Source organism: Leuciscus leuciscus (assembly GCF_965113295.1).
Source record: "Leuciscus leuciscus genome assembly, chromosome: 1".
NCBI lineage: Eukaryota > Metazoa > Chordata > Actinopteri > Cypriniformes > Leuciscidae > Leuciscus > Leuciscus leuciscus.
In genome coordinates this window covers 678,577-698,852 of record NC_138725.1, presented here as the reverse complement: position 1 = coordinate 698,852, position 20,276 = coordinate 678,577, and the positions used below count along the sequence as shown (strand labels likewise).

The window sequence follows — 20,276 nt, the reverse complement described above, 5'->3', positions numbered from 1 at the left end:
AAACGGAGGAGACGGAAAGCTGCAAAGGCAAATATTCACGATGGTATGTATGTGTTGGTTTTAACCCTAAATCAAACATTTTATCAAGCATTTGTTGTTTCTTAAAACTTTTCTCACAAAACCCATAGCCCAATCAGTACAAACATAGTCTGAAAGTCTTAATAATTCAAAAGATTTAACAAGTTGTCAAATTCGTACGATACTCGTACATATTTGTATACTCGTACACAATCCTGCAGCTTTTACTCCTAGTGCTGTCATTGGCTACTGCCTCAATTCCTGTACATATTTATCGCGATATTTGTAAATCAGTTGCGCCACTTCTTGGAAAGTTGTCGGATATCACACACACTGTGTTCATGTTCCAGTGATACATGATGTCTCTCCACACCTCATAACCTACCTCTGTTTGCAAGAGTGGAAAAGCTTATCTGACTTGTCACATGACATCAGATACTCGATTATTTTGTCATAATCAGAATGTTACACTGCTGATAACTGTCCCGTTTGCATGTAAATCATTTTCATATAATTATTGCTTGCTATTAAAGACATACTTTTATTCATAGAAATGCCCACATATCAGTGAACTTATAAAATAAAAATGCTTTTAACATTTAATTATGCAACACTCTTTACAGAAAACATATCATACAGTTATAAACTGACTATTTGCAAGTAATGTATTAAAATTACCTTCCTTTCTGTTTTGCAGGATTGCTTAGTCCTTTTTTTTAAAGCTCTACAATATCAAACTCAACAGCTCTTTTAGGAGCCAACCATTACAAGAGCTACTAGTGAGTCGCAGCGAATCTTGCCGTGATCAGCCCTTCCCAGGTGAAGTTTCTAGAATATTGCAATCAGTATTTCAAATGTTCTCTCCTGAATCATATGGTAAATTAACTTATTTAATACTGTCTTCATTTATGTTTCAGGAACAATAGTAATTGCACATAGAGTAAGTCGAGACTATCTTGTTTTACAGCAGAGAAGGAAGACCAGTCCTTATATCAACGCAAGCTAATCGAATAAGTCCTTTGTTTCGGGTGAGGAAGGAACATCTGGTGCCCAAAGAAGACAGAAAAGTGCGCGAGTCCATTGGTATGTCTTGAATTGAAACAATGCTGTAAAATGTAGTACATAATTTGATGTTGACAATTTTACATTGTACAGGTTTTCACTTGGTTTTTGATCATGTGAAGCTCTTGAAACAAGTGACAGAAGAGTATGTTGTCTAGAAATCAAGCATCACTGGCAAAGGCTCAAAAGAGACAATGCCTTTCTTAAAAATCTTTTAAAATAGGTTGCTGTTGATATGGGTAAAACAGTTTTTGTTCAGTACTTAGCTTATATTATGTGCTCCAATATATATATATATATATATATATATATATATATATATATATATATATATACTTCAATGTGTATATTATATAATGCTGCTTTGTAAATTTATGTAAGGAACAGGCAACTCTGGCCCTTTGCATTCTACTTTTTGAGGTTAGTTAAGAGTTAACCTCCAACCCTAATCGAGCACATCTGAAAATTTTAACCAAAGTCTTCAGGTTTACTTCTAGACAATAGGCAGGAGGGTTTGAGGTCGGAGCAAAATCTGCAGGACAGTGGACGCTGAGGGCCAGAGTAAACCATCACTGCTTTAAATAATGCAGAACATAAGCTGACCCGACTGGCCATTAAACAACTTTATTTGAATGGTTTCTGTTTTCTGTTTTACTTTCAGACCAGGACTGGAGAACGCCTGACAATGGGATGTTGAGACTTCTTCTCCTGGTTGAGAAAAAGCTACACCACATCAGTGATCACATCTTCTGTTCTTCTGTTCTTCAACTGAACAAACTGTTTAGACGAGGAAGAAGAACACGAACATGATAGAGACGTACAGGGAAGAGCAAGAAACCAGTTTAGCTGTGATAATGAATCATTATTTTCCAACACAATATCAAATCTGTTTTCTGTAGGTGACTGAATATGATTCTCTGGCACTAATTTTATGGCTTCAGCAGCTGTGAATGGACTATTATGATGTTAATGTATTTTTGAAGACACATTTTTATTTATCTTGAATCTCATTTGTCTTTATGCTACTTTATTAACTTTATTCTGTGTCCTCCAATAAAGTGTTGTTTAATAAAGTATGGTGACTATTGTGTATTGAAAGTGGTGTTTGGTACAGTAAATAAACATTTTTATTTGAGAAATTTTAATTTCTTATTTCTTTAGTTTAATTAATTAAAAAATAACTAGGCCTACATATAATTAATAACTTATAAATTACTACATATAATTAATGACCATGATTCTTTTACTTGGGACATAAAAAAATGTAGATCTGGTTAATGATATTTGGGACAACAATGCAACAAAAGTTGCACATACTTGCATGTATGCCAGTTTGCAGTGAAATAAAAGGAAGCTATGTGAATAACAAGAGGCTACAGTGGGCTATCTTGCTATAAATACTTAACGCTTAATTGAAGATGATCCATGTTGATCATTCTAGCACATCTACAACTGCTTTTTGAATGAAAGCATATATCACTGATGTCAGGCATATAAGCAGCAATCAGAGGGGGGGTGAAAAGGAAATGTTGGCACTGTTTTTTTGTTGTTTTACTGAATGGTGCATTACCCTTGTGTAATAGTAATAGTGTGTGTAGATCTGTGTAGATTGTATGGCCCAGCAATGGCCCCCAGAAGAGCAAACAAATGCACATTTCAAATGGCTGTAACTCGAAGTCCGGTTAGTGTATCAAAGAGAAAATCGGCAGGACGACTGCTTATGCTATGTATAATAAATAATGTTGGCCACAGTTTTCAGATATATATGGAAAGCTGGCATAAAGGTTATTTTTAAAGTGCTCACAGTAAAATATCAAATTTCAGCCTGTCCCTCATATATGTCATAAAGGTTTGCGCAATGAAGATATCCAGTTGTCCATTAAATATATAATTTATTTAACATTTATTGTTTTATTACTAAACGTTTTATACTACATTACCCACATATCTCTGTCATTCTATCAGTGGAACAGGAAGCATTGTGCTGTAGTTCATTGAAATGTGCAGACATGCTTAGGGTTAGGGTTAGGATCTCGGTAAAGGAGTAATTTCTCACATTATAGAGACACTTTATAGTTAGCTTAATGTATAACTAATGTAATAATAACACCAAACCATACTTTGTAACATGAAGCGCCAGTTTATATGGGTTAAACGATTGTCCAATCACAGCGAGTTCTGCGATAAAGTCACGGCCAATACAAACCCAGCTGAATAAATGCGTCACACTTACATGCCCATTTATGGCAAATGATGACAGATCTCTTCTGGTTCCGGCTGCAGGGATAGATACCTTAAATATTTAATTAAGGCTGTTAAACATGTATTATTTCTAATTAAATGATAAAACTCATATTTAAAAACAAAAGACTCTTTGTGTGGTTACCGTCCAAAAACGAGTTCACATGATCAATGACACAAATTTGCTTATTTGATTAGACTGATGCATAAATACATTTGAAAGAGAAACTTTTTTCTAAGCAATGGCCTACAGCAGGAGTAGTTTTGCAGTATTTTAATTAAAGATAATTGCATGTAGGCCTACTAAAGTGCTTCTAACATTTACAGTGTATGTATAGTCAAAGATATATCAATTATATTCAAATAAATGTAACAAAAGCACAATGAAAGGACACAATTTTGAAAGCTTATTCCAATATTTAATGTCAAACTGTTTAAAGACAAATGTAGCGCCAAAACTACTGCACAACAGTATAAAAATCAGTTAATTTAAAATATCCAGATACAGGGGCTATCTATTATAGTGACACATACATTAACGTTCAAAAAATTGCTATGATGAAGTTATATATTTACAAACCAAAATATGAGATTCAACTTTGTTATGTGAAAATACATTTGTTTCGTCGCTTTAAAGAACAAATAGGCAAAAACATAAGCACAACATTTTACATTCTCAACTTTCATTCTATATCCTTGTGATTATTGGTCACTTTTATTGTAACTATGCAATAAATATGTCCTTTAGCAAAACACCTGATGAGCACTGACCCTTTTTTATAAAGGCATTAGGCAGAAATCAAGTACAGTTTATGAAGCTGAAAAGAGAAAACAAAATGCTTTAACAATATGGAAAAAGATAAATCACTATTTTCAATATTGGTTCTGCATATATCAAAGAGATCCTGAGGAGGAGTGGGACTCCACATGAAGACTTTCAGAAACTGAGACAGAGCAAAGGGTGCACCTCGCTGGACACATCCTACAAATGCCCAAACAACACCACCCAAACACAGTGATGAAGTGGACACCACCAGGAGGATGCAGGAGACAGGGAAGACCAAGGAAGACACAGAGACAGATGTTTCATGAAGACCTGAAGAATGTCAGTGTCCCATGGGAAGATGTGGAGAACTTGGCCACGGATCGAATACGTTGGAGGACACTTGTTGCCCAATGTGCCCAGCACAGCACTTGATGATGACGTTGTGAGTTTATCCATAACTGTGGGATATGTTTTCTGTAAAGAGTGTTGCATAATTAAATGTTAAAAGCATTTTTATGTTATAAGTTCACTGATATGTGGGCATTTCTATGAATAAAAGTATGTCTTTAATAGCAAGCAATAATCATATGAAAATGATTTACATGCAAACGGGACAGTTATCAGCAGTGTAACATTCTGATTATGACAAAATAATCGAGTATCTGATGTCATGTGACAAGTCAGATAAGCTTTTCCACTCTTGCAAACAGAGGTAGGTTATGAGGTGTGGAGAGACATCATGTATCACTGGAACATGAACACAGTGTGTGTGATATCCGACAACTTTCCAAGAAGTGGCGCAACTGATTTACAAATATCGCGATAAATATGTACAGGAATTGAGGCAGTAGCCAATGACAGCACTAGGAGTAAAAGCTGCAGGATTGTGTACGAGTATACAAATATGTACGAGTATCGTACGAATTTGACAACTTGTTAAATCTTGTGAATTATTAAGACTTTCAGACTATGTTTGTACTGATTGGGCTATGGGTTTTGTGAGAAAAGTTTTAAGAAACAACAAATGCTTGATAAAATGTTTGATTTAGGGTTAAAACCAACACATACATACCATCGTGAATATTTGCCTTTGCAGCTTTCCGTCTCCTCCGTTTACTTCTCCTCAAACAATAATGGGCTGACTGAGTCCGAAAGGCCCTTTAGGTCTTTTCAGCTGAAAAAAGAGAAAAGAAAATATAATTATGTATAATATATAGGATTATTTAAAGGAAAAAGTACTGATTTACCTTACAAATATTGGATGTTACATTATAAAGCGTTAAAAGCATGGCAAGTGTTGTGGTTAATATGCATTTACAACAAATATCACTTTAAAACTATCAATACAGAGGTAAAAGCATGGTAAGTTTTGTGGTTACTGTCCTTTTACCACACCCTATCACAGTAAAACTAGGGTTACTGTGGTAAAAGCATGGTAAGTGTTGTGGTTACTGTGCATTTACAATAAGTATCACATTAAAACTACCAATACAGAGGTAAAAGCATGGTAAGTTTTGTGGTTACTGTCCTTTTACCACACCCTATCACAGTAAAACTAGGGTTACTGTGGTAAAAGCATGGTAAGTGTTGTGGTTACTGTGCATTTACAATAAGTATCACATTAAAACTACCAATAGTGTGGTAAAAGCATGGTAAGTTTTGTGATTACTGTCTTTTTACTACACTTATCACAGTTAAACTAATGTTACTGTGGTAAAAGCATGGTAAGTGTTGTTTTTACTGTGCTTCTACTACAAATACAACTTTGGAACTAATTGTACTATTTTTAATCTGATATGAATATCTAAGCCTATAGCACGTCACGTGACAGGCAGTGTTTAATCCTATATTTTGAATTAGAAAGCAATGAAACGCAAAGTCTCCGTGGAAATGGCAGATATATTTGGCAGATTAATATCGACAAACAGAAAAGACATTATATCACACATTATTAGGACAGCGTATTTAGGTATTTATTTACTAGGCTACTTACCAACAGCTGACACACGTGAACTGATGCCAAATATCGCGATGTGTTCGGAACGAGACTTCTTCAGCGCGATTTCCTACTAATAAAATATCATTTTAAAAATATCAATAAACAGCAAAACAATCCAGCTTCCCTGGCAATAAGACCGAAATAATAACATTAAAAAAAATACATAAACCACGATAAGATCTCGTGAATAAATGTTGATTAAACAGCTTCTCTGCTGCAGCCGACAGGCAGAAATAATCGAGCTGTAATCACGAAAGACGAAAAATTACGAAATAAACGTGTCCGTGGCACGAATCAATAGATTAAATTACGTGACCATATCACGAACGTTGGAGTTATCCGTGGTCTCACCACAGACTCAATCCGTGCTCCTATCACAGATTTTAGATCTGACTATATAGCCAAGCGAGCAATAGGTGTAAAACGCCATCAAACTGGATTTTATGATGACAGGACAAGACAAAATTGCAACACAGTCGACATAAAGCTTTCAAGTGTCTAAACAAGTGAGCAACATCACACCATCCAGTGAGTGAGGTCAGGTTGTTGAGGTCCGTGGTGCCATCACGGGACTTCAGTTTGGCTAACAGAATCAGACTGAATTTTTATGATGGCTGGACAATGCAATAGCTACAATAACAGAGAGGTTAAAGTCTTTATGGTATTTGGTGTTGGAAAATAAATAAATACTTAAAATGTTGTGTTTCCAAATGAGAAAGCACGTCCATTGAGTGAGATCTGTTCTCTGTCATTGAAACGGGTATCCGTGTGTGGACCACGGAAGATGAGTGTCATTGACTTGCGCGTTGGAGTTATCCGTGGTCTCACCACAGACTCACTCCGTGCTCCTATCACAGATTTTAGATCTGACTATAGCCAAGCGAGCAATAGGTGTAAAACGCCATCAAACTGGATTTTATGATGACAGGACGAGACAAAATGTCAAGTTAATTACATGCCATTGCAACACAGTCGACCTAAAGCTTATAAGTTCCTAAACAAGCCAGCAACATTACAACGTCCATGAGTGAGGTCAGGTTGTTGAGGTCCGTGGTGCCGTCACGGGACTTTGGTTAGGCTAACTGAAACAAACCGAAATTTTATGATGACAGGACAATGCAATAGCTTCAATAACAGTCAGGTTAACGTCATTATGGCATTTGATGTTGGAAAAGTTCACAAATACTTCAAATGTTGCGTTTCCAAATGAGAAAGCACGTCGATTGAGTGAGATCTGTACTCCGTCATTGAAACGGGTATCCGTGTGTGGACCACGGAAGGTCAATGTCATTGACTTGCATTGGAGTAATATCCGTGGCCGCATCACGGAATTTGGGGCGATTCCGTGATGGCTCCACGGATTTTGAGTTAAGGGCCCGTGGACATTTCACGGAATCCTGTGAGACCAGGTTGGTAAAAAGAGGGAGTGAAAAACTGAAGACAATTTCTAGGCAAAATGCTCTAGTCACACAAAGCTGGATTCTGAAGGTAAAAAGGATAAAGCAAAACAAAAAAAAGTGGTAACCATGTCTTACTGTAATAGTGTTACAATGATAGACAACCAGTAGTTGACTTACATGCACATACTGGTACCGCAGCTCTTTCACTCTGTCAGAGTTTCTCTCAAATGGTACCCTGTAAATCTGTTTCATGGTCATCTGATGTTTCTTCAATACCCGGTCTATTGTGGAGATGCTGATAGAGTTTATATTTTGGAACATTACATTGTCTAGAAGGATTGCATTACGAATCTGTCTCAGTGTGATGGCATTATTTGCAATGACCATGTTGCATATTTCTTGTTCTTGTTGTTCATTTAGAAGTTTTCTTCTGCCACCCACTTGAGGCTGTCGTCCAATCCTAGACATACAAGTCAAAGGTCAACACTGTAAATTTGTTACAAAATGAGTTACCAATGTAATTGTACTGCTGTTTTATGGTACTAAAAGTGTGATGCACTGCACAGTGACTGGAATACTATTCACAGTATTTTCTCCATTTTTTTTTCTTTGTCATTTTTATAGTATCATATAACATCACATGAAGATATTACAGTACTCTAGGCCTACACACACACCAACACTGAATAGTTCAATAGAATAGTTCTGTACCTGTTTTCCCTGCGAAAGGTTTGGATGATGGAGGAGACTGTAGACCGAGGCACATTAGGCTGCACTCGGCGACCTGCCTCTGCCATTGTGAGGCGATGGTTTATAACGTGGTCAATAAGGGTGGCCCGGATTTCATCTGGGACATCATGGTGCCTCCGTGCTCCTCGGCCTCTTCCCCCTATTCCTCCACGCATTCTCACTCCTCCTCTTCCTCTTCTTCTTCCTCCTCTTCCTCGAGCAGGAAGTTGCTGTTGTACTTGGCGAGGTGCTTCCATGTTCACACTGCAAATGAAACTGGCCCCGGGCCAAGCTCTGTCTATATACTTTTGGCAGCAGTCATAATCATAGACAACACCTGTCAGGTAACTAAACAAACTGTTTGATTGGTCATCTGAGATGTGGGAAACTGCTCCTTCGTTAGTTCTAATTTCACCTGATTGATTGTCAAGTACTGTCATAAATTTATCAAATGTTCCAAGAAATTCTTTCATGGTATTATATCTTTGACTAATTTTGACAGTTGAACAGACAATTGTGCATATGATGACTTACACAATGAAACCATGCTGATATGTTTTGGAGAGAGTAACCATTTCACTGAAAAATCAACTAATCAGTTTAGATCAGCAAGATCTATTTATTTGGAAAATGTGCACATGGAAAGAATCTATATGAGGATATATGCGCATATATGAAACCTATATGCAGTTTATATGCACATATATGCTGCATATATACAGCATATATGCACATATATGATAATATATATGCTGCATATATGCGTATATATGCCACATATAGGCATAATTGAGGTGCATATATGTGCATATACAGGCCATATAGGTCTCCTGTATTGCTTCTTTATATATACATATAAGCCCTATATGTACATACAAGATATGTCTCCTATAGCTCATGGCAGGATGGTCATTTTGTAGCTCATATCTCACTTTGGAAACTGTCATACATGATGCCTAGCTCAGATAGGCACATCTATCAATTCGAAGCTCACAGAGCTGAGATCAAAAAGATTAAAAAAATAAATAAATAAAAAATTCTGTTCAGTTTTTTGTCTTATTTTTGTTCTTGTACTATTTGATTGTTCTTAAGTAAATAAATAATGTAAATTTCTACATTTTGGGGTTTTATTTATGTTGCCTACACTGTAAAAAAAAGTGTACTTTTACAGGTAATGGTCTGTATTTTTTTAACAGAATTTTACCGTTTTGTCATTATAGTGAATGCCTGTTATTTTACAGATATTTGCTGTAATTTAAAGGTCCACTATTAAATTTTCAGGTAATTGCTTGTATTTTGGTTTTACATCAATTTACGTTTTTTAAGGAACTTGTCTGTATTTTTACAAAGTAATATTTTACAGATTTTTTTCTGTGAAATTAGAAAACAAAGAAAAGAAGGTATAACTGCAGAAATCTGCATCTATTCAATATGTTGTCCTTACAGATTATTAAGCATGTGGGGGTTAAAGTGAGGTTTTTTTTAAGGTTAAATAATAGTATTTGTACATACAGCCTATAGGCTACAGTAGACCTGTATTGAATTGTTTTTAGGCTATAGTCTTTTAATCTTGTCTTGCAAATAGATGCTCATTTTGATCATTATTTCATTGTCTTATTCTCCCATAATTTCATGTATATTTTATTAATATTTTTCTAAATCTCCGTTGCTGCACATTCAGGGCTTTGTGTGTGTGTGTGTGTGCGCGCGCGCGCACGCGATGACGCAGATTCAAATTCGCCGCCATTACGTTTCCGCTGTTTAGTCCCGCCCACAACGGTCAGCTGATCAGTCGACTTTGGATCTGTATCAAGTGCAAGTGGGAGATTTGAATTCAGTCTACTCTCCTGAAGTGGATTGTGAGATTAACAGGGGTTCAATATGACACCTCATAATTCAAAGCAATCGTGTTCGTCGAGAGCAGCCGTGAGCAGGAGCCCTAGCTGTTGTCAGTTTGGATTCTTCGGAAATAGCACCCTTTTCAGTGAGCCTGGTTCGTCACAGCGGACATCATGCCAACCGATCACCGGCTGAGGTAAGAGTCTGCATGTGAACGATATTTTATATTACATTTGTGTTAAGTTTACGTTACAGTTTTCAAGCTAACATTAGCATTTTAAATGATGAGCTGGAGGCAAAACACTGAAAATGTAGCATGCATCTTTACATTTTCCATCTGTTTTAAGAAAGATCAGTTGAACCCACACCTCAAAAAATACCTAAAACAAGCTTTCGTAGACTTGTTATACATAAAGTCCGTTTAATTGTGTATAAAATCTTTGTTAATACGCGATAGTATCTGTCAGTAATTCAATCTCTTAAATGGCGGGACATTTTTAAACACTGTCTGGAAGCTGAAAACTCTTCTCTTAAAAAATAGTAACCACGTTTTTGGCGGATTTTTATTACCATTTTTAATAACCACAGTTATACTACAAATAGGCCTAACGTTACCAAGGTTTTTTTTTTTTTGGTTAAACCATAGTTAATTTTCATAAGGGTTAATGTGGTTATCAAGACCGTTAAGAAAACGAATTCAGCAAATACTGTACTCGTTGTTGATACAGGAAAACACATGAGACTAGAATATGAACACCACATGATAAATTCCATATTCTGGCTGCATGCTTGCCAACACGTCAGTTGAGGTTTTGCATTGTCCCAGTGGAACATATTCTGACATATGCAAATGTAATACTGAGTTGTAAAAAAAAAAAAAATATATATATATATTTGTGATTTCAGGTCAAGTGGAAAGCAGAATGATCATGGCAAACAAGGTATGGGAAGAAGTAATTTAAAATATTGTAATGGCCGAGTCTTCTGATTCCATATGATTGCACTAAAAGTGGCAGAAAATTTAATTTGTTTTATACTATATTTTCCCATGTGAATATTCATTTGATCCTTGTGAGGCCACTGGAGCTGCACAAGGTTTGGTTTTGCTTCAGTAAGACCACGATTGTGTTAGATTCCACCCATCTATTATTATTATTTTTTTGTATTGTAACTAGGCTCTGTCATTTAGAAACATGGGTTTTCCTATCACTTATAATGACATATATCTCTACCTTTCATTCCAGCCAGAGGATCTGACGGTTGCTGCTCGCATCTCAGCCTACCTGATGGAAAATTCTTGCTGGATGAATGACCTTCACCTTCAATTCAACCTTGCCAAGACAGAACTGCTTATGGTTTCACTTTCAGCCAAACCATGCGATCCTGCTAATTTGCCTTATACAACACCAGAAAGATCCGGCCCTTCCTATCGGAGCCACACAACTCCTTGTCTAAGCTCTTGTTCTATCCAGACTGGACTATTGTAATGCTCTCCTGGCAGGCCTTCCAGCATCAGTCAAACCTCTGCAACTGATCCAGATGCTACAGCAAGACCTAAACTCACTGCTTCAGATCTATGTGTCTCCAGAAGCTTGTGTTCTGCAAGTGAACGGCGCCTTGTGGTGCCATCATCCCAAAGAGACACAAAACCACTTTCACTGACCTTTACCTGGACTGTTCCCTGCTGGTGGGATGACCTGCCCAACTTAACACATTTTCAAGAAACTGCTAAAGATCCATCTTTTCATAAACACTTGACCCAATAATACTAAATCTTTGTTTTAATAATAAATAAATAAACTTGTGTACTGTGCTACACTAACTGGGACTTGTCACTGCACTCGTTGCTTCTATTGTTCTCTTAATTTTTAAGTCACTTTGGATAAAATGTAATTGTAAATGTTTAAAATAAGTTATATTAGAGTATAAAGGCATACAGCAATTGCCTTTTAATGTAGATATTTTTACATGTTCTAAATTATATACTAAGATTGTATTTCCTATCATTCACATATCTTGATGTTCAGTGTTTGTTTAATGAGTAATACTGTAAATGTGCAGGTATTTTGTACTTATACGTTTAATTAATTTAACAGAAATTGACTACATTTGCTATTATTAAGTACTTAATTAGAGATTGGTCAAAGTTGGAAATTGGAAATGCCTTAACTGTAAATATACAAACTTTGAATTTGAATTTATGTATTTAATGCATTTTTATACATAACTTCATGGTTATTATACACAGGAAAAACTATATATTAAAAGATAATTACTGTAGATAGACAGCATTATTATAAAATAACTTTATAAAACCCTACATTTACAGTTTAACTTGAAAGTTAAATGTTTTTTTTTTAAATGTAATTTGACATTTATCCGTTTTTCCACTGTTTAATAAGCCATTATCAACAGTAATGTACTGTAATTTAATAAATTTTGACTGTAAAGTCAATTCTGTATTTTCACTGTTTTTGCCTGTAATTTTGTGAAATGGTTATTTGCTGTAATTTAACGGAATCCGTCTGGAAACTTTGCTGCCAGAGATTTACCGTTTGTATACGGGATTTTTTTTTTTTTTACAGTGTAGGCCTAGTAGCTATGGATTTTAATAATTTTACTAATATATAGTAGGTAAACATATAGGTGCATATATAGGTGAACATATAGGTGCATATATAGGTGAACATATAGGTGCATATATAGGTGAACATATAGGTGAACATATAGGTGAGCATATATAGGTGAACATGTAGGTGCATATATGTGCATATATGTACATATAATATAGGAAAACGGCCAATTTTATATATGTCACATATATTAAAAACATATATCAAAACATACATTAAAACATATATGTTTATATAGGTTCTTTCCATGTGGGAAATGTGGGCTCATTGTGCTAACTGTAGCTACTTGTACATAATCATTTGAAAAAAAGCACAGAGTCACTTGAGACATGTACTAAAGCATTTGCAATTTGATAAAACCAATGAAAAATGACATTCTGTTGTGAACAATTGCAAGGTGGTTTGGAGATTTGTCCATGTTATTTTGAGAATGTCATCTCGGTTTCAAGAAATGAGCCAAACCAATCGAGAAAAACTGTAAGTCACAATATTAATTTCACAATAAACTGTTACTTTATTGGTCAATAGTATGCATTTATTAACCCTAACAAGACATTAAGTGATATTATATTTGGAATCTTCCGACTTTGAAAGAGTGGGATGGTTGGAAGTTGAGGATCGCGTGTCTCAGATGCAGCTGGGTATGGTACATAAAATTGTTAATGGAGATGTTCCCAAATATTTTAGAAATTATTTTAAAAGAGTAAGTGAAGGTCACAGTTACTCCACTAGGGGTAGCTCAACAGATTTTGTACCCTCCAGATTTAATACGAATCTGGGCAAACAGTCTTTTCTTTATGCTGGAACTATCCTTTGGAATCGGTTACCTGGTACACTAAAGACAGTACGAAGCATAGGCAGTTTTAAACAGGGTTTGAAAGTATGGCTTAGATGCCAATCATAGTTTTTATTATATCATAGTCTATTTTTATTGCACATTTTTCTGTATAATATGAATGAATTTGTTTAATGTATGAAAAATGATTGATGTGTGAATTGCTGCAACTTGTCCTTTCCCCTTGCCCTCATAGGGACCACAATGGAAATACGTCTTTGGGCTTTATTGTGTCATCCCTGACTATTGATGTATTTTAATATATGACACAGAGTACTGTTTTCATATTTGTTTTTTTATATTTAAGTGGTCAAATAAAATCAATCAATCAATTTCTTGAATTGTTTGCTAGTCATTTGTTATGCTTTTAGGGAAGACTGGGCAAAAGCAATGTGCAGTCTCTACTCTCACCCCCTACTGTTCAATGGAGAAAGAGGGACAGCCAAGGTGAAATCATTGACAAATATCCAAGAGCCAGAAGGGCAACTGTAGAACGTAAGTATAAGGTACTCACTGTATATGCTCATAAAAATGATATATATATGTATGATGCTCCATATGTGAGTCCAGAATCCATACTCCATATATAAGAAGCAATTGCACATACATACATATATATATATATATAAGCTTCTTAATCGTTTGCTCTGTAATATTGAACATTATGTGAAATTGTGCTTCTGTTTTGTAAATAGGACTAAGAAGTGACCACAACAACCTTTCTGGTAATGTTTAGCTACATCAAAATTATGTTGTGTGTATGTGTATCTCTTTGTGTTTATTTCTTTCTCACAATCTTTAGCAGGTCCACTTGTTATGGAAGATGACTTGAGTGGTGGCCCTGCAAATGCCTCTGAGACAGCTGGTATACACTGAAGCAAAATATTGATTAGTGTTTGATATTTAAAAATTAACTTTTTTATATAGATGTGAATAATTCCATCATTAGACTTTTAAGTGCATACACAGTTCTATACTTTTAGATGTAAATCTTGATTTAAAAAATAAATAATTTGACTTAATTTGACTTAGATACCATTCTTGAAGAGCTAAAGAGGCTGTTGGACACTAAGGAAGGTGATGATAATGTTATGCCAATGCAAGATCATCAACCTCGGTCTGCATCCAATGACTGGACCATTAGAACTGAAATGAGGGAGGAGAGATGGAAAGAAGCTAGATCTTCACTTGTGGAGAACATTTTGAAAGGAGAGGATGCAAGTTCTTCATCCTGCCAACAGTGCAGATCAAATGCAGCTATTGTGCGCTATAGGGACTCTGTCTCCCTTACCCTTTCCTCTGTGCCGGCTGTGATGAGAAAAGACATGGTAGCTTCTTTGTTCTCCATAATCGGGATTCTTTACAACCTTTACCTCCATCCACAGGATTCTGCCAGGAAGCTGGTCAAATTTCTGTTAAACATCTTGGTAAGATAATGTTATGCTTAGTTGTATTGTTGTTTTATTGTGCTCTTAATATATCATGTTTTTCATATATCATATCTTCTTTTTTGCACAGTTCGACTGTAGAAATACCTGCCCATATTTGTGATTGCAGTAATGGGACAGTCCTTGTTTCTTCAGGCAGGCCCATGACCCTCATCACTATGAATGGAAAGGACATTTTTTCTAATATTTATGACCATTTCCTTATTGTCTTATAATTCCATGTAGCTTGTTTTACTCTTGTAGGCCGTTACAACCTTAACATGCCTCACTTGTCCTGTGCTTCGTGTGGACATTCACGAGAGACGTCTTTGTCTGAACTTCAGAGGAGTGGTTACTGGCCTGGCAACATCCCTGCAAGTATGATGTTCACAACAGATGTGCTTGTCTCATTTCAAGAGATGAAAATGGCATCACCAGGGATGTCTTTTCAAGCATTTGTTAAAATGCTTGATGAGAAAACAATTCTCTTTGGTAGAGTAAGTTTTTAAAAAAAAAATGTATCATTAACCACTGGCAAGTAAAATTACTATTTTCTTTGAAGGTAGTAGAAACCTTTTCATGTATAGATTTAACTACTATGATATTGAATATAGTGAAAATTGTATACAATATGATTCTCAATTCAGCTATGTGCACTAGCCTTAACTGATGTTAAACTATCCTTTATGATTATCCTTTTAACCCTTTGGAGATTAATTTAAAAGAATATGAGTGCTTTCAATGCTACATATAATCAAACATTGTTCTACACTGTAAAAAAAATATTACATCCCCAAGTCAAAAATTTCAAGTGACCGATAACATCTAAATTTTTCAATTAGTCTGACGTATTATTTCTCATTGAGCCAATGTTAACAGACTATTGCAACAAGAATTGCACTTGGGCCAATTGAAAAAATGTAGATGTTATCGGTCACTTGAAATTTTTTTTTTTCAGCAAGATATGCTGTGGAAAAGATGTGCCAGGAGGAGTTTTTCACTTGTCCAGCATGCACTCCAGACATGCTAGCTGTATGTGTTGACGGAAATCACAAACACTATCGGTTTAGAAACACAGCAAGGTACTTTTCTTTTTTTTTTTAAATAAAGTGATTTTCTTAATTTTGAATGATGTGTTAATATACGTTCTTGACGTGTTCCTCGATAGCACAGAGAAAAGGGGATTATTTGACCATATTTTTATACAAAGTGATGTGGAGCTGTCTGACTTGAAAACAATGATCACGTAAGTATTTTTATTTATGTTGGCAGATATTACTGGATCATTTAATTTACAGCTTTTCTCAAACAATTTTACATATTCCTTAAACTATATGTATTGCTTAGAAAATAATTAAACAGATCCAGAAGATAAAATATGATGCCCTCTGACAACATGCTATGTGCATTTTTACATTATGACTACTTTAGATATTTGTGTTCATTGTTTTAAAATTAGCTTGGATTGAAGCAGTCAATGTGTAGTTTTTTAAAGACCATAATATAACAGTTAACTCAGTCAATATGTACAATACATGGTGAGATTGATTTGTTTGTTCAAAGCATTAATCATTTTTGAGAAATCTGTAAGCATGTAATAATAAGAAGAAATGCACAAATTTGAAATGCGTTGATTTTGTCGGATTTAAAAATGTTTAGGTCAAGTACAGTGGAGCCTACCAGGAAGGAGCTGGGTCAACTATTGGTGAGGAAGTGGAGCAGGTGAACAGCTTCCTATCTAGAATTGCTGTTACAAGCAAATACATGTCAAAATCAGGTTTGTTGAATTAGGTATGAATAATACAGAATTACTTTTGTTATATACATACCTCTCATTACATTTTCTTATATTTATGTTATAGGCAGAACAGACATGATTACGACGCAAGCCATGTCCTGGAATAAGTGTAAGGTTCTCAATTTGGGACAAGCTCTAGTTAACAGATACACTAAGGTATAACTTTCTTCTCAGTCACATATTGCAGTTGGGATTTTTAGGTTTTACTAATTTATTCCTATCTAAAGTCAATCAGTAGTAGGGGCCGTGTCCACTCATGATGGGGGAGAAGAGAGTGAGAGAAAGAGGGAGGGAGACATTACAAAAGAGGGGAATATTACTGGAAAAAGAGCAATAAAGGGAGGGGTTTGTTTGAGTTGATTTTAAATATCCAGTGTTTCTTAGAAATAGTTTACTGCACCTGTAAATGAAATGCAGGACTTTTTCAAGTTGACTTTGTATTTTGTAGACTCAGAAGGCTCTTCAAGTGCAGCAACACACCTTGGAGGCATTGAAGACAGAGCTAACACTTCATGATGATACTGTTCATTTTTTCTTAATGTATCCTTTTGCTTTTCAGCTCTTTTTCCAACACTGTCTGACACTGCAGACACAATGAACTTAGGCATTTAATGTAGTTGGTAAAGGCAGGCTATGTGAACATTTTCAGCCAACAAGATTTGATGTCTGAAGAAGAGAAGCTTGAACAGGAAGATGACTTGCAAGAGGAAGGGCTCTCAGAAAGCGACAACAGCTCAGATGATGAACATGATTTTCCTTAATAAGGCACCATCAAGATTTGTCTGGGAACCTATAAATTAACCTTATAAATTCCACATGGCTAATATTACATCTAAAAAACTACTTTGATGATTAAGATCAATGAGCTGTCTACACTTAAAGGGATACTCCACTTTAAAATGAAAATTCTGTCATCATATACTCACCCTCATGTTGTTTCAATCCTTTATGAATGTCTTTCTTCTGCTGAACAGAAAGGAAGATAATATAACCAGACAGTTTCTGGTCCCATTGACTTCCATAGTAGGAAAAAAATATACTGTCTGACCAGAAACTGTCTGGTTACTGACATTCTTCTAAATATATTCCTTTCTGTTCAACAGAAGAAAGAAATTCATACAGGTTTGAAACAACATGAGGGTGAGTATTTGATGACAGAATTTTCATTTTAAAGTGAACTATCCCTTTAAAAGATTCAGTAATGCAGTTTACATTCAGTGTGCATATTTTGACACTTTACAGTTACTCAAGGCACTTATTGTACTTGTCCAGATGAAATAAAATGTACTCCAAAAATATATACAATACTCAAAACAAACTGGGATATTCACACACAAATTACATTTGACTGCACTTAATTTTGTGAATTTTTTTTATTTGTCTTATATTTGGTTTCATAATCCTAGATTGTATGAATGTGTCATGGTATGTAAAGCACTTTGGCCGACATGTGTTTTTGAATGTGTTACATAAATAAATGTGGATTGATTGATTGAGCTCTTTTCCCCCCAATTTTTTATTGATTTAATAAAAAAAAAACTACATACAAATCCTTACCATGACTCTTACTGAGACTCTTACTGAGACCATCTTACTGAGACTCTTACTGAGACCATCTTACCATGACTCTTACTGAGACCATCTTACTGAGACCATCTTACTGAGACCATCTTACCATGACTCTTACTGAGACTCTTACTGAGACCATCTTACCATGACTCCTACTGAGACCATCTTACTGAGACCATCTTACCATGACTCTTACTGAGACTCTTACTGAGACCATCTTACCATGACTCTTACTGAGACCATCTTACCATGACTCTTACTGAGACCATCTTACCATGACTCTTACTGAGACCATCTTACTGAGACTCTTACTGAGACTCTTACTGAGACTCTTACTGAGACCATCTTACTGAGACTCTTACTGAGACTCTTACTGAGACTCTTACTGAGACCATCTTACCATGACTCTTACTGAGACCATCTTACTGAGACTCTTACTGAGACTCTTACTGAGACTCTTACTGAGACTCTTACTGAGACCATCTTACTGAGACTCTTACTGAGACCATCTTACCATGACTCTTACTGAGACCATCTTACTGAGACTCTTACTGAGACCATCTTACTGAGACTCTTACTGAGACCATCTTACTGAGACCATCTTACCATGACTCTTACTGAGACTCTTACTGAGACCATCTTACTGAGACCATCTTACCATGACTCTTACTGAGACTCTTACTGAGACCATCTTTTTTTTTAGTGAGATCAATGACATTTGGGACAAAACCCCCAAATATTATCATTGCTCATACTTAGTGATGTGTTACAGTGACAAATGGCTGAAAAGTTCATATAAGCAAGATTACTGATGCAAAGATGCAAAGTACTGATGCCCAACACTTGTTCCACAGGCCAAAGTCATTGAGAAATAAATGGAGAAGCTTATTTCATAGGTCCTTCTGCTATAACTATGAATTGGATAATACTTTGTTGGCTAGTCTGTAGCCTAGTATTATTATTATTATTATTTTTACAACATTTGTGTGACATATTTCTGTATTTCATCAGATAGTCCCATTATACCCATCAACAACTAATACAAGCATGATGTAAGCATAGAAAAGGGTGGAAAGAGAAAACAGAGTATTGAAATATAAATGTGATTCAGCACAGTTCGTTGTCCATGATTAAGGCTGCATTTATGCATGTATGTATGTAAGATATACAGTATTATGTGTATGTTTATGCACATGTTTTACTGTCCTTATGTTTAACTAAATAATGTTGGACAAAGTTTTCAGTCATGGAAAGGTGGTATAAAGGCGTTTTAAAAAGTGCTCACAGTAAAATAACAAATTTCAGCCTGCCTCTAAAATATGTCATTGAGGTTTGCACACTAAACATATTTAGACATGCCTTTGTTCAATAAAGATACTATTTATTTCATTTAGTTACTAAACGTTTTAAACTACATTACCCATACGCCTCAGTCATTCTGTAGATGGAACAGGAAAACATGGCGCTGCTATTTGTAGTTCATTGAAGTGTGTAGTCAGTCACACTTAGGGTTAGGGTTAGGATCTCTGTAAATTAGTCATTTCTCTCAACATTGCTACACCCCATTGTTAATTTAATGTATTACTGACGTAATAATAACAGCAAAACATACTTTGTAACAGGAATCGTTTTTAATATGGCTTTAAGACCTCAACAGGTCCTGTGGGTTCCAATGAAACGTCAAAGGCAGTGAAAACCCAGATTTAAAAAGAAATTATCCATTGAGTAAGAGGTGGCAAGATTGAAATCAAAACATGATAAAGCTGCTGGAATGTAAATTTGCGATAACACAGCGAAAAAAAATGAAAAACGTAGCATATCTGACAGAAAATATGTAGCAGGGTGTTCCACCATGGGTAGTACATCTGACACTGGAGACACTAAAGTGTCCATGTAGATGAGAGTGTGAATGTTTATTTGTCTGTCTGTGTTGTCATGCAATGGACTGGCCATCCGTTCG

General features: G+C 35.5%; 2 protein-coding genes and 3 long non-coding RNA genes across 9 annotated transcripts in view; 4 read left to right on the top strand and 1 right to left on the bottom strand.

The window, feature by feature from the left end:
* LOC309480496 overlaps positions 1–2,075 on the top strand; it is a 2,945-nt gene extending 870 nt beyond the window's left edge. The window contains exons 2-5 of one of the 3 annotated variants that reach the window (XR_014199661.1): positions 1–43; positions 716–837; positions 986–1,085; positions 1,742–2,075. The exon at positions 1–43 is cut by the window's left edge and continues 59 nt beyond it. This is a non-coding gene — a long non-coding RNA (uncharacterized lncRNA). Of the gene's footprint in view, positions 44–715; positions 838–985; positions 1,102–1,741 lie in introns of all 3 variants that reach the window. The other 2 variants (XR_014199662.1, XR_014199663.1) reach the window with 2 other exon arrangements.
* The window catches only part of LOC309480384 (uncharacterized protein), a 23,369-nt gene extending 5,066 nt beyond the window's left edge, over positions 1–18,303 (top strand). Inside the window, exons 2-9 of one of the 2 annotated variants that reach the window (XM_082144822.1) lie at positions 13,894–14,017; positions 14,218–14,247; positions 14,325–14,387; positions 14,555–14,850; positions 14,908–14,949; positions 15,041–16,726; positions 16,812–16,903; positions 17,196–18,303. In XM_082144822.1, the coding sequence (XP_082000948.1) occupies positions 13,894–14,017; positions 14,218–14,247; positions 14,325–14,387; positions 14,555–14,850; positions 14,908–14,949; positions 15,041–15,073 (588 nt within the window). In that variant the 3' untranslated portion in view covers positions 15,074–16,726; positions 16,812–16,903; positions 17,196–18,303. Of the gene's footprint in view, positions 1–13,893; positions 14,018–14,217; positions 14,248–14,324; positions 14,388–14,554; positions 14,950–15,040; positions 16,727–16,811; positions 16,904–17,195 lie in introns of both variants that reach the window. The other variant, XM_082144821.1, reaches the window with a different exon arrangement.
* LOC309480234 (uncharacterized protein) overlaps positions 1–20,276 on the top strand; it is a 157,470-nt gene that overhangs the window by 114,326 nt on the left and 22,868 nt on the right. The window lies entirely within an intron of this gene.
* LOC309480512 lies at positions 3,719–7,016 on the bottom strand. Its single transcript, XR_014199669.1, has 3 exons — positions 6,081–7,016; positions 5,160–5,261; positions 3,719–4,561 (listed from the first exon to the last, which is right to left on the bottom strand). It is a non-coding gene; the product is annotated as an uncharacterized lncRNA (long non-coding RNA).
* On the top strand, positions 9,800–11,884 carry LOC309476676. Its single transcript, XR_014198313.1, has 3 exons — positions 9,800–10,250; positions 10,961–10,995; positions 11,299–11,884. It is a non-coding gene; the product is annotated as an uncharacterized lncRNA (long non-coding RNA).